General features: G+C 35.6%; 1 protein-coding gene across 2 annotated transcripts in view; it reads right to left on the minus strand.

Annotated features, from left to right (window-relative positions):
* Positions 1 to 15,618, minus strand: part of slc1a3a (solute carrier family 1 member 3a) — a 64,481-nt gene that overhangs the window by 31,779 nt on the left and 17,084 nt on the right. For both annotated transcript variants that reach the window (XM_087251275.1, NM_212640.1), the window contains 1 exon segment: positions 200 to 404. In XM_087251275.1, the coding sequence (XP_087107401.1) occupies positions 200 to 404 (205 nt within the window).

Raw genomic sequence — 15,618 nt, forward strand, 5'->3', positions numbered from 1 at the left:
TTTGCCTAAAGCGGCAGTTCAGCTTGCTCCGGCCCTGGTCTCGTGTGTCCAATGCGGCATCTTGTATAAACAATCTCATCATGTCTTGACTTAAAAAATAAATGAGATTTTCTTCCAATTTCTGGCTAAATTTCAAAACGTTTATTTTCTGGGCACTGATCCCATTCTGTTTTCATTTAAATCATGAGTTAAATCATACCTGATGAGATCGAGGAAGGCGTCTGCTGGACTGACTTGTTCGATTTTCTCGTGTTTGGTGAATTCGTCTTTGGAGCCTTTTCCTGGGTGGATGATGAGCACCATGACGATGCCGATGAAGACGGCGATGATGGTGGTGGTGGTGTAGTAAACCACAGCTCTCACTCCCATCTTCCCTGAAGCTCGACTGTCCAGAGCTGCCATTCCTACACACAGGTGACATTACACTGCATCATTAGTTTCTCTGTGTATTTCTATCATTTTTGCACTGCAACAGCAGCTTATACTGGACGTACAGTGCTCAGCCACAAATGACTACAACTACTTTTGGAAAATGTCTATTTTTTCTGGTGCATTTAAACAAAAGAGTGCGTAGCGCTCCAGGTGGCTGGTTCGAGCCCCGGCTTGGACAGTTGGCATTTCTGTGTGGAGTTTGCATGTTCTCCTTGTGTTGGTGTGGGTTTCTCTGGGTGCTCCGGTTTCCCCCACACTCCAAACACATGCACTATAGGTGAATTGGGTAAGCTAAATTGTCCGTAGTATATGTGTGTTAATGAGTGTGTATGGGGATTTCCCAATAGTGGGTTGCAGCTGGAAGGGCATCTGCTGTGTAAAATAATAATAATAATAATAATAATAATAATAATAACAATAATAATAATAATAATAATAACAACAACAACAACAACAACAACAACAACAACAACAACAACAACAACAATAATAATAATAATAATAACAATAATAATAATAATAATAATAATAATAATAACAATAATAGTAATAATAATAATAATAATAATAACAATAATAATAATAATAACAACAACAACAACAACAATTATAATAATAATAATAACAACAATAATAATAATAATAACAACAATAATAATAATAACAACAACAACAATAATAGTAATAATAATAATAATAATAATAACAATAATAATAATAACAATAATAATAATAACAACAACAACAACAACAATAATAATAATAATAATAATAATAATAATAATACATTTTATTCAAAGGCACCTGCCTGGCAACTCAAGGACACCGTACAATAAAACAAGAGCAATAAAACAAGAAGAGAAATAATAAAAATATACACAACAATAGTGCATATAAAATTAGTTAAGTATTGAAAGCCATCTTAAATAAGTGGGTTTTGAGTCTTGATTTAAATAATATGAGGGAGTCAATGTTCCTGATGGCAGGTAGTAGTGAGTTTCAAAGCCAGGGAGCAGAGCAACTGAATGCTCTATTGCCCACAGACGATAGACGATCAGAGGAAACAGACAAGTGGAGGGAGGAAGAAAATCGCAGGGTGCGAGAAGGAACAGAAAAAGTGGATGAGGGCAGACAAATATGGAGGGGCCAGATTGTGGATGGCTTTGAAAATACTAAATATCTTCAGGGAATGTGATTTTTTATTTAATACTCCATAAAAGAATACTTGCCATAAAAGAAAGATCTATAATTTTGACCCATCAATGTGTTTTGTCTATAACATAAGTTTTGTGCTCCAGGATCAAATTATAACATAAAATGATGTTGGAAAAACACGGCATCATCATTATTGTGGAAGAACTGCAGCTATTTTAGCAAATCAGGATGTAATATCACTCTATAAGGATTTTTTCAAGATTTCAAGATCAGATTTGATTCCACCAAGATTAAAACATTTGAAAATTTCTGACTTTGCTGCTGTTTTAAACCAGTTATTAAGATCCTAAAAACATAGAGTCTGTTAAATTCAGTGTTCAAAGTTTCCGCTTTTGTTATGCACATATCGGGATATAGCATAAAAATGCTCTATGGCAGTGGTCTCCAAACTTGTTCCTGGAGGGCCGGTGTCCTGCAGATTTTAGCTCCAACCCTAATCAAATCCACCTGAACAAGCTAATCAAGGTCGTACTAGGGCTGTTTCTCAATTCCAAGAACGCAGAGAATGGACTTGCGTTCTTGTGGAGACCGGTCTTGCCAGGTGTCCTCGGAAGAACGAACTCAGGAGACTGCGAGGGCAGAGAACGCGTCCTTTGAGAAATGAGATGCTGCGTTCTTCCTGATGGTCACATGACCTTCACGTGTTTTAAATGGTAAATTATTTAAACAGTGCAGCATTCATACAACAATTTATTGTTTTTCCCCTTTTCAAAATATATACTCTGCATAAAAACTGCATAATACAGATTTTAATACGAATTTCAGCAAACAAACACCCTTAAAGTGTTTATTCCTTTATTAAGATGCTCATGGTTTTGTTTACTATCACAGTTTCATTTAGGGAAACTCCTGAGGTAAATAAATGATATCTCTGAACTTTAATAATAAATCTAAATGAAATGCTGCGCTTCCCACCTCCAGTCGCAATGACTTCTGGGACTTTAAGAGCACGTGTTCGGTGCTCAAGTCTGCATCGGTGCGTCCTCTATCAAGATCACATCCGGGAAGTTTCACGCGTTCTCCATCTCCAATAATATCCAGCTGCAGGCCCGCAGAACCACACACGTTCTAGGCACACACAATCTAGGACACACGAATTAGGCTAACCATATGGTTACGACTGATGTTAATGTTATTAACGTCTTTTTGAACATCGTCATCGATATATTTTGATATATATGGTTAATAAATATTGTACACAATAAACAATAGTGTTTACTTTATTTCACAAATATTGCGATCGAGACGGGTGAATGGGGAGCGTTGTTTCCGATCGCCATTCAATATAATAGACTGAACAGTTTTTAATTAGTCATTAGCTGATCAGTCATTATCTGACAATAATACGGCAGATACTCGTTTGCTGGCCTTGCTGAACGATCTAAATTGGACAAGTTTAATTTGTATAATGGACTCATTTATAATGAAAGAAATAGCAAGTTAATATCACAGTAATACATTTTGGATAATAAAAATCTTTTTACATGTAATAAATGTATGACACTATGTTAATATTTTACTCAAGCGCTTTGATATTGTTTATTTGCTTAACTTTTTAATAACCTTTTAATTAATGATTTCCCACATTTAATACTGTTGTAATTTATAGTAAGCAATAAATTGTTTTTAAACCAAAATGTAGCAATAGGAACAAATTAACTATTAATAATTAATAAAAAAATATTAAGTATATATATATATATATATATATATATATATATATATATATATATATATATATATATATATATATATATATATATAAAACTAACAGCTGTGACAGTAAAAGATAGTAGTTTATATATAAACTTATAATTATAATCAGTTAAGATAATCAGTTTCTAACTATATATATATATATATATATATATATATATATATATATATATATATATATATATATATATATATATATATATATGGATATACAGTTTAAATGATTAACTATAGTAGGCTAATTTATTTTTATATGCTTTTTATATTTTAAAACAAAGTGATTTTAACCAAGTATGATAAGATTAAGATTCTGAATTAGTTTATTGCACTTAATCCTACAATTAAACAGTCTTTTATGTTTTCTTTGTTTATGTGGACACATGAATAAAGTGATAAATGTCTTTAACCAATTATTTTTATTTACATAATTTGAGTTCAGAAACTGCAGAGATGTTAAAATGACCGTTACGGAATAATAAGAATAATGACTGAAATGGGAAACCATACTTGTGAAATTCAATAGGTAGCGATAATGCTAAAGAGTTAGTTAGTTAGTTACCATATATGGTTAGCCTAAATCGTGTGTCCTAGATTGTGTGTGCCTAGAACGTGTGTGGTTCTGCGGTTCTGCAGCTGGATATATCTCCCTCCGTTCTTGCGGTCTTGAGTATTGGAACTGAACTTAGGCAGCTGATGATGACGTTGCACGAGAACACGAGGACGCAAGACCGCTGAAGAACCTAGGTATACTTGAAACATTCAGGCAGGTGTGTTGAGGCAAGTTTGAGCTAAAACCTGCCGGGACACCGGCCCTCACGGACCGAGATTGGTGACCCCTGCTCTATGGACTGACTTAAAAAATGGACATAAAAATAATAATGCATGTGCTTTTGTAATGTTTTACTTTGGTTACAATGCTTAAAAGTGTTTAAAAACTTTATTACAACCAAAAAATACAATGTTGTAAAAAAGTTTTATGTTTGCTGGACACACACACACACACACACACCACAATAATGCTCATACATAGTTCTATACAATGGCTGTTCAGTCCTATAGAGAGACATGTGCAAACGGTCAGTGACCTTCAGGAAATTTACTGCCTTACAGCTATACAATCTATTGTAGATGATGACAAATGTAGAGACTATTTTACTTTCTTTCATTCTTTCTTTCTTTCTTTCTTTCTTTCTGGTAACAATAGCTTAGTCTTAACTTATGCACAAAGTTGAATACTGCATAAAACAGTTGAGAATAAAGCGCCGTTTCCTTTCCATGTGTTTAAGAGGATAAAACCGTGACTTCTTGGGAAACTAATGTGATAAATTAGTAATAAAAATAAAAGTCCCTCCAGGCTGTTGTAGCTCTTTATTCTCTGTAATAAATGCGTCGTGTCTCATGGAGAGCAGCAGACGCCACATGCAGCGAGAATTATGTTTGGGAACACAATCAGTTCTGGAAGGTAATAATGCAAAACCATCTGGATGATGGGCTGTCACTCAGATCTGGACTTTTGTTTGAGATGATGTGATTTAGGGTGACACAGTGGCTCAGTGGGTAGCACTGTTGCCTCACAGCAAGAAGGTCGCTGGTTTGAGCCTCGGCTGGGCCAGTTGGCATTTCTGTGTGGAGTTTGCATGTTCTCCCCATGTTGGGGTGAGTTTCCTCCGGGTGCTCTGGTTTCCCTCACAATCCAAACACATGTGATATAGGTGATTTGGGCATCCACTGCGTAAAACATATGCTGGAACAATTGGCGGTTCATTCCGCTGTGGCGACCCCTGTTTAATAAAGGAACTAAGCCGAAAACTAAATGAATGAATGTTTCTAAAACATAAAAACAGTACCAAAATCCAACCAGGCCAAAGGTGTGTGTGTGTGTGAGGGAATGTGTGTGTGCGCATGTGTTTTTGTGTGAGGGCTTGTGCGTGTGCGTATATATGTGTGTGTGTATGTGTTTGTGTGTGTGTGTGTGCGTGTGAGCTCATAAAACCCCTGAGTGTCCGACACAGTGGCCTGGGAACCTTCAGCTCAGGTCATGTTCTGTTCCTGCTGCTCTCATTAGTTCTGGACTCTCTGGTAACAATGACTTCCCCTGCAAGAGTCTTATAAAAGTCTTATTCTCCTATACGGCAAAGTAATTACCTCACACACACACACAGAGACACACAGAGAGAGTCTTCAAAGATGAATTGTGTGTGACCCTCACAAAGACATTCTCGTCTAATGAGAGCACACACTCTTCGTGGACATCAGTGAACGGACCAGAGGTGGGACCAAGTCATTGTTTGGCAAGTCACAAGTAAGTCTCAATTCATTGCCCTCAAGTCCCGAGTCAAGTCCCGAGTCAAGACAGGCAAGTCCCGAGTCAAGTCCCGAGTCAAAGGCAACAAGTCTCAAGTCAAGTCCAAAGTCCTGCAGTTTGATTTTCGAGTCTTTTCGAGTCTTTTTAACAGAAAAATAAAATATATACAGATTAGGTATGGTTGTAAGATCTGTATTAATTAAACAAACCTTTTTTTATTAAAGAACATTGCTTAGATATATAAAAATACAAATGCAATTTTCTGAAAAAGTACTGAACAGTGCTGCGTCTCGTCTCCACAGCATAATGCACAAGAACGAGTTCCACCAAAAAAAAGACTCCATTTTGCCTCACATCACACAGAAATTGCAGGTCTACTGCTGTGTAATTCATTAAGTTTAGTTGTGCTATGTTATGTCTTCGGTGATCAACTTGTGATTAACCAAAATTACATAACCTCAATGTGGTAGCAGTAGACCAACTCCTGTATATGCTGCAAAGTTAAATTGAGTGAAATTGGAATTTTGTCAATTGAATCTCGTGTGTGCTAAAGAGATGGAGTTGCAAATCTGTCTAGCAGCAATGTAAAATGGTAGCACATATTGTTAATGAGTTAGGCTACTTCATACAAACAATAAAGTTGTTTTCTTCACATAACGTTGAAGAGCTTTGCTCTCTACCTTGTGTGATGCTCGTGCACGGATTTCCTCTGTTTGTGGACAAAACTGATTGCGACTTCTCAAATTTTCTCTCGCTCTCAAATATGCACTGCTCACACACAAATTTTCTTGAGCGCTCTCAGAGATTATATGCAAACTCACAATTTGTGTCGTGTTCCCTCTTCCTTTCATGCTTTTTGATATGATTCATATTGCTGCACTGTTTAATAACAATAACCAAAATACTAAAATAGACTTATATATTAAATGTTTAATCTAATAAACCATAACATTTTTGGTTGTTTTATATGATGAGATATTTTCAGTTTCAAACACTTAAAGACAGAGAATAGACCAGTGGTGCCCCCCTGAAAATTTGCTTAAGGGGGGCCAGAAGAGGCCAGCTACGTCAGTGGCACCAATCAATCCACAATAATTTAGTGGCTGCTATTTATTTATTGAAATATTGCATTGTATTGCATTTATGTAAGTAGATTTAAATAAATAATGTCAACAGCAAAATCATATCGGGTTGGCCACAGGGGTGGCTAGAGTTTACACAGGGGTAACACCCCTTGTAAAGGGGTTTACACCACTATAAGGCACCTCTGGAATAGATGTTGGATGTAAAGAATACATTTTATTTTAAAAGCATTTAAACAAAAACTAATGCAAGCGGAAATGTAACTGTGATAAAAATAAGGAAACACTTAATAAGGTATTATAGCCTACTGTACTATTCACTCTTCAAATAAATCTCACTATCAATCTCATTTTATCATGGCAGCTAAAATAAAGTAAACTAGTGTCTGCTGGCTTCCACTTTACTGATGAGATTGTGGAGGACATTTTCCATGTCATCCTCTACATTTTGAGGAAAGCTGTGCCACAGGGCCCCTGAACACGTATATTGGCATGTACTGTGTTTTGAACAGTAGCCTACTACAGTAAAGAACTTCAATTGATCAGTTGTGGTAATACTATAGTTGCTATGGTAACACAAGTGTAATATAAACAAATTACCCAGTGCTGTATTATTTTACAATATAGGGTATTTTATACTACAAATCACTACACTTTACTGTAGTAAAACTACACTTTGTATTATTTTATCTGTTCACTATTGGTAATACTACTGTATTATGAAGCATTAATTAACAAGTCGTAAATAATACTAGCCTAAAACATAAGTATAATACAAGTATACAACAAGTATAATACTCAAAAACACTAGAATTTATTAAAGAATTTACCTTAACCTTTTAGTTTTTTGTGTATTGTTAATAAATAGTAAAGCAAGAAAAAAAACATATCAACATTCTTGGAATAACCCTTCGCTAAGCCTCGCCCTCCTTAGTTACTGTTGCTACGCCTGTCAAGCTTTTATGCCTGGCACATCTATTACAGTGTGTATGCGCTGGTGTCAGACATTCCCAAGGATTTAATTAGTCATTTTTGGCAAACAGGTGAGATATCTGAGAAAGCCAGACAAAAGAGGACTGCAGTATACATTACAGGGGTATATTCACAACATAATAGCAACTGATTAGAAAATAATTTTATCAAAATTGAAGCAAGATTAGCCTAGCCACCTCATACGCTGAACATTCAACAGCATAGTTCATGCACAGCAGGAGAGGTGAAATTATAAAATAATCTAATAACCTAAGAAACTGATAGATTTGTGCCGAATATTAGCATCATTGACCCATAACAGTGTACAGTACCTATTACTGTCAGCATGTTTGTGTGCTCTTTATCCAGTTTTTATTAAAATTTGCAGTTAAGTGGAAGAAAAAAATTGAAATGCACAATCATTAAAGTATAAATAACAGAAGTGAACAAATAGATTTTTCCTACCAGCAAATATTAGTGTATGTATTTATATGCGTTACAATAGCGAGGGTTTAAACTAAGCAGTGCTCACAGGGTTCAACGCTAAGGATTTTTTCTACTGGCCCGATCGGGCCAGTGGTTCTGATTTTTACTTGCCCAGCCCAAATTTTCACTGGCCCCACCAAAAAAAAAAAAAGAAGTTAATCGCTATTTGAATGTGCGTGTGTGTGTGTGTGTGTGTGTGTATACACACACACACACACACACACACACACACACACACAGTTGATTTCAGAATTATTAGTCCCCCTAAATTATTAGCACCCCTGTTTATTTTTTTCCCCAATTTCTATTTCACAGAGAACAGATTTTCTCAGCACATTTCTAAACATAATAGTTTTAATAACTCATCTCTAATAACTGATTTATTTTATCTTTGTCATGATGACTGTAAATAATATTTTACTAGATATTCTTCAAGACACTTCTATACAGCTTAAAGTGACATTTAAAGGCTTAACTAGGGTAATTAGGTTAACTAGGCAGGTTAGGGTAATTAGGCTAGTTATTGTATAATGATGGTTTGTTCTGTAGACAGTCTGAAAAACAATTAGCTTAAGAGGCTAATAAATTTTACCTTAAAATGGTTAAAAAAATGTTTTTATTCTAGCCAAAATAAAACAAATAAGATTTTGTTCAGAGGAAAAAATATTATCAGACAAAATATCAACATTTCTTTGCTTTGTTAAACATCATTTAGGAAATATTTTAAAAAGAAAAAACAAAAGGGGGCTAATAAATCTGTATATATATTTACGGTAATTTTTAAAATGTTTAAGGAAAACTATTCAGTTCATCAAGGCTATATTTATAAATGTAAAAAAGGTGTAATTGTTAAATATTTATTAAAATTTTAAATAACTGCTTTGTTATTGTATTTAGTTTCAAATAAAATAATTACTCCAGACACTATCATTAATTAACATTATCATTACCATTAATAAATATAATAATAATTAATATTAGTGATTTCTGAAGGATCATGTGACTGGAGTAATGAAGCTGAAATCTCATCTTTAAAATCACTGGAATAAATGAATAAATTAAATGATAAACTACTTTTGAACAGTTATTTTATAGTGCAGCATTTCACAATTTGTATTTATGATGAAATAATTGCAGCCCTGGTGAGCAGAAGAAGCTTGTTTTAACATATTTAATCACACTGACCCCAAACTTTTGTGTATTGTGTATAGAATATTTTATAAGTGAAAATGTGCACTTTAATTTTAACAACCCACAGACATCGTCACCAAATACAAATCGAGGTCAGACTTTCTCATATATACAGAGCCTCATTTCAATTGTCAGGTTTTGTAGAAATCGATCAATTGAATTAATCAATCTATTAAAGAAACGTTGACTATAATTCTGTATTTTAGGCTTAAATTATAGAGAGACATAGCAGATGAACCGAGACTGCATCAGATCAATGTAAATCTTTCTTTCGAGCTGTCAGTGCGGAAATGAACAAAACAACAGGCCTAATACAACATATTATACGATTAAAATATGGAAAAATTAACAGATAGTAATTTCGGTCAATTTTCCTGACGGATAAACCGAGATCAGGCTGGACAAACAGCTCTCGGTAATATTTCAGCATGCTTTCACTTTCGCATTTACCGGTAAGAATGACTCGCCCTGCTCATCATTCCCTCTTCATATAGCCGTATATATGGCTATTACACGATCATGATACACTGTGATATAGCCTGGGTCGTTAGTTCGTTGCATTGTTTTGTTTTCTCGCTACAATCGATACGCTCAATAGGACAGAGACCGCGTCTCATTCAGGCGATCTTGGACTGATTGATTTGGCGCGGATGCGAGCGCAACTGCTGGATATATGCTAAAAAAACGCGCTAACGGGTGAAACGAGACAGATTCCAAAACAAACGTCTATGTGTGAAAGCACCGTAAGATTGTATTTGCACACAATTGACAGACAGTCGCAGCACGCAGCTCTGGCTCGATCTGGCAGGCAAAAAGGCAGCAGCTGGCCCGATCGAGCCAGTAACATTTTGTACACTGGCCCGAGTGTCTCGCACGCTGGCCCCGGGCCATCGGGCAGTCCTTATTGTCGAGCCCTGGCTCATAATATCGAGTGGAAAAAAAGAAAAAGACCGCTGGGAAGCATAACCTGCTTTGTTTTTTTTTTTTTTGTTTTTTTTTTTTTAAAGAAACACAGTTTAGATCTGTTTAGGATAAGAGGAGTGTGAGTTATTACCACCTATCATTGAATGTGAATATCGAAAACAAAACCAACTTAGCTTAACTCCTTTACCGCCCCTCACACAGCTTGATCCACGCTGGCATTTCTCCTCTTGGGCTTTGGTTTTGAAAAGGGAAAAAATCCCACCACCCAGTCCAAACTTTTAGGATAGCGGGTGTCAGATTTTCACAATCCAATTGCGCAACGATTTGGCTTGTTTCCCTCGCTCGAAAGCTTGACAGAGCCTCTGCCCGTAGCTACGATTGGTAAGCCGCGATTGGTGGGTGGCGGTTTTTGGGCGTGGCTTAGCGAAGGGTCAGTTTAACAGGAGGATCCCGTGAGAGCAAAAGCACTAAAGGTATGAGACGCCATCGTAAACAAAAGTCAAGCGAACGCAAAGAGACTGAATGCACGAGAGAGAGAGAGAGAGAGAGAGAGAGAGAGAGAGAGAGAGGTGTATGTTGTATGTGAGAGAGAGAGAGAGCGAGTATTGGCTCGATCTCAAGTTCAAATTCAAATTCTCTCTGCGTTCGCTTGACTTTTGTCCACTCCGGCGCCTCATAGTAGTCACGTTGGATACTGTCGAATCGAAACAATCTACCGTGCTTTGATTGGACGTCAAGCCGAAAGCTCGCATGCTCACACACACGCGCGCGCATGCTGTCACACACACGCACACATAAACGGGGAGAGAGAGAGAGCGGTCCATGTCAACATACTTTTTTATCGTTGGGCTTTTCATGGGAAGCAGCAAGTCTTTACAAGTCAATAGGGGCAAGTCCTAGTCAAAGTCCAAGTCATTTATGTTCAAGTCCAAGTCGAGTTGCAAGTCTTTTTATATTTTGTCAAGTCGAGTCTAAAGTCATCAAATTCATGACTCGAGTCTGACTCGAGTCCAAGTCACATGACTCGAGTCCACACCTCTGGAACGGACTGATTTTTGCTGATAAAATAAATCCGTCTGTTGTGTCAAGAGGCTGTTTGACTAAATATTTAAGGCACTGTACTTTTTGGTTGAATCAAATTTGTTTTATAGAGTCATTTGGACATTGATTCATTTGAACTGAATCCACTGAACTGATTTGAACTCTGAGACACTTAAAAAATGCTTGCTGCCTTGATTTGTTTTAGTTGAATCAACTTACATCAGCCAAACTGACTAAAATATTATTAAAATATTGACTAAATTTATTACTTTTCCAACTAAACAATGTATTATAAATTTCTGCAATAAAATCTATAAAAACACAGTAAAAATTCTTGCTGCCTTGATTTTTTTTTAGTTGAATCAACTTACATCAGTTAAAACGACTAAATTGAAGTCAGAATTATTAGCCCTCTTTTGATTTTTTTTTAATTTATTTAATATTTCCCAAATTATGTTTAACAGAGCAAGGAAATTTTTACAGTATGTTTGATAATATTTTTTACTTCTGGAGAAAGTCTTATTTGTTTTAATTTGGCTAGAATAAAAGCAGTTTTTAATTTTTTAAAAAACTATTTTCCGACAAAATTACATTCAGGTATTAAATCAAGCATAAGGACAATGATAAAGCATGTAGTTACAAAATACATTGAAACAAATTATTAATTTCAATGTAAGAACATAACACTTAAAGTCACTTTATATAAAGTGAACCCGTGTTGCTTACTAGACTTTTATATTATGACTGTAAAATCCATCAAAGTTTATTGCATGAAAACTAAGAAGAGGAAAAGATAATAGATTTTTTAATAATTAAAAAAGAAAACACATAATTGTTCCTTTGAGTTTGGGCTGTAACATGTCAGAACACATTATTAAACAGTTAAGAATAAAGGCTACAGATCAGCTCGCATTCTTCAGATAAGGCAAAGGTCTAGTTTTTCCAGTCAATATTCCCTCAGGTTATAATGCAATGACTCTTATTCTCTGTCACTCATAAGCACACTGTACATAGTAACACTTTACATGCATAATTAAGATGTACATTAGAGTTATGCAACACTGGGGCCTTGTTTTGACTTTTGTGGAATGATCTGACCTAATGACAGGCTGTTATGCACCACGTGTGTGTGCATGTGTGTGTGTTTTAAGCGGTTGATCTGAATGTGCCTCTGCTGTGTCATTGATGTTCAGCCTTGTGACTGTGTAAGTGAGTGCAGGAGAGAAACAAACAGCATCTGAAAACATCTTTAAACAGCTGCTATTATATCCATGACAATAAGTCAAAATGAAATCAAAACAGACTCGGCGTTCCTAATACACTGGTCCTATTGTAAAGCAGTTGTTCTCAAAGTGGGGGTTGGGACCCCCCGAGGGGTCGCGGGACAATGGATGGGGGGTCTCCTGGTGATTTCCAAAAATCTATTTATTTTTATTAAACCCAAGTTGATTATAGTTATACTATATAGTTACTATAGTAGCGTATAGTTACTAGTTCTATTGGACTGCAACCCCTGGGGTAAATACATTACATCAAAGACACAGCAGTAGCGTCAGATGCAGCAGATTGATTTTATAATACCAGGTTAAACTTTCTGGCACATTTAAAGCACTGACTGAAAATTAAACAAAGAATAGACTTCGGCCTGTTGGTGTGTGCGCGCCATTGCATGCAAGATTTCTATATTTATAACCACCTCAGAGGATATTGGGGATCGCGATTTACTGCCATTGTCATTTTAGGGGTCGCGGGCTGAAAAGTTTGGGAACCCCTGTTGTAAAGGACATTTCAGAGAAAAACAGAAATATTTGTCTTGATCATTTTTTATCGAGATGCACTTATCTTTTATTATCAGACTGAAGTCATGAAAATGTTTGACTTTTTAACACAGACAGACCCCATTCTGGTATTCGACATGTATTTTTTCTAAAATTAAAAGCATTAAAATGTAAACTCATTAAAAGAACATTATCTGAAATTAAATAAAACACACATATATTTTCTATTAATCTATTTTCTAAAAATATAGTTTTAAAAAAGGTATATATTTTATAATTTGTATTTAAAATAATTTAATATAGGTGAGACGGTGGCTTAGTGCTTAGCAGCACCGTCGCCTCACAGTAAAAAGGTTGCTGGTTTGAGTCCTGGCTGGGTAGGTTGGCATTTCTGTGTGGAGTTTGCATGTTCTTCTTGTGTTAGCGTGGGTTTCCTCCGGGTGCTCCAGTCCAAAGACATGTGCTATTGGTGAATTTAATCAATTAACTTGGCTGTAGTGTATGAATGCGAGAATGTATCGTTATTTCCCAGTGTTGGGTTGCAGCTGGAAGGGCATCGGTTGTGTAAAACATATGCTGGATAAGTTGGCGGTTCATTCCGCTGTGGCGACCCCTGATAAATAAAGAGACTAAGCTGTAGAAAAATGAATGAATGAATGAGTAATGTAATATATGCATCCTCTGAGTGTCATTTACTTAGTTCAGAGAGTGTTTGGTCCCTCTTTATTAATAAATATGGACAAACAGGTTGGTAATAAGTAAAATCTGCTGTTTGTGGAGTTATTGATCGAGCTGATGTTCTTCTGAGATTTTGAGAGATTCAATGTATTATAGTTCAGCTGATTTCTTCTAAGTCAGTTGTAGTTGTGTGCTTCTTTTCAGTGTGTCTGCTTATTAACAGCAGGTGTTCATCATCAGTACTCAATCATCACCTAATTAATCCTTTCATTATCTCATTAACTTGAGTAATTTTAATTCAATTTAGAGAGGGACCAAATACTAGACTCTTGCTTAGGATTTTGCTGTTTAAACTACAGTTTTTCTTAGTGGCTTTGGTGCATTTCTCACAACATTATTTACATTTGCACAACAGTTACTGCATTTCTCAAAACAATTAGTCATTTGTGCACATCATAGTAGCAGTTTCTCATTCCTTACAGCAAATGTCTTCATTACATTACTGGAGTCATTACATACACAGATGTTGAACTAGTTGTCAAAATATGTCAAACTAATTTTATTTTTAAAAAAAATTGTAATCTTTATTTTTTCTGAAAATGTCTTCTAAATTAAACAATTTCATGACTGATTTACAGACCTGTGTATTTTGTAGATTCAGTTTTTAACATGTACTGCAATATTGTACAGTTGTGCACAGCTCTAACAAAGGAAGTGTATGCTTGTTGTAAATAAGTGTTTAATCCTGTGCACAATGCTGTGAATAAATTGGAATTGTAAAGAGCAAATGCAGTAAAACCGTGAAACATACATATTCAGTGTCTTGTACTCATATACCTCACTAAATGCAGTGATGTCTAACTTTGCTGGAGTTTTCAAATGGATGTGCAAATAGTCTATAGTGCTGTCTTAAGCATTTTCAGGAAGTGCCACTAAAACCTGACAGTTTTGCATTGGAAAACATTTACAGAGTAAACTGTCATAATGAAAACATGACAAAGCCATTTGACCATCTTGTTCATAAACAATGGTGTCAGGACTTTTCATCTTGAGGACACTGATACTTTCATTGACATCAATACTTGCTTTTGAGGAATAACCTATCCATTTTGAGCAAAGCAACTAGGTTTTGCGGTTTGTACTAATTGTTTTGAGAAATGCATTAACTGTTGTGCAAATGTAAATGTAAATGAGAAATGCACTAAAGCCACTGAGAAAACTGTAAAATAATTATACCTTAAGCAAAGGAACTACAATTAAAAGCAAATGATTAGCTCCCTGTAAAATTTTAAACCTAAAATTGTAATTGATTAAACGTTTAATTTTTAAAAAAAATTCCTAGTGTTGTTTAACAGAGAAAGACAATTCTAACAGCGTTTACTCATATTTTATTTATTTAATAATTTTCTTTTTGGCTTAGTCCCTTTATTAATCTGGGGTCGCCACAGTGGAACAAACCACCAGCTGCAACCCATCTCTGGGAAACATCCACACACACATTCACACACACACACCGGACAATTTAGCCTACCCAATTCACCTGAACCGCATGTTTTTGGACTGTGGGGGAAACCAGAGCACCTGGAGGAATATCACATGAACGCAGGGAGAACATGCAAACTCCAGTGCCAACTGTGCCAACCAAGACTCGAACCAGCAACCTTCTTGCTGTGAGGCGACAGCACTACATACTGCGCCACTGCGTCACCTCATATTTACTATTTCTTCTAATTTGGCTGGAATATATATTTATATATTTTTGTTATAAAAATAAATAAATTAAGGTGTATAATATTTT

The sequence above is a fragment of the Danio rerio genome, chromosome 5 (genome assembly GCF_052040795.2).
Source record: "Danio rerio strain M-AB ecotype USA chromosome 5, GRCz13ab, whole genome shotgun sequence".
Classification (NCBI taxonomy): Eukaryota; Metazoa; Chordata; class Actinopteri; order Cypriniformes; family Danionidae; genus Danio; species Danio rerio.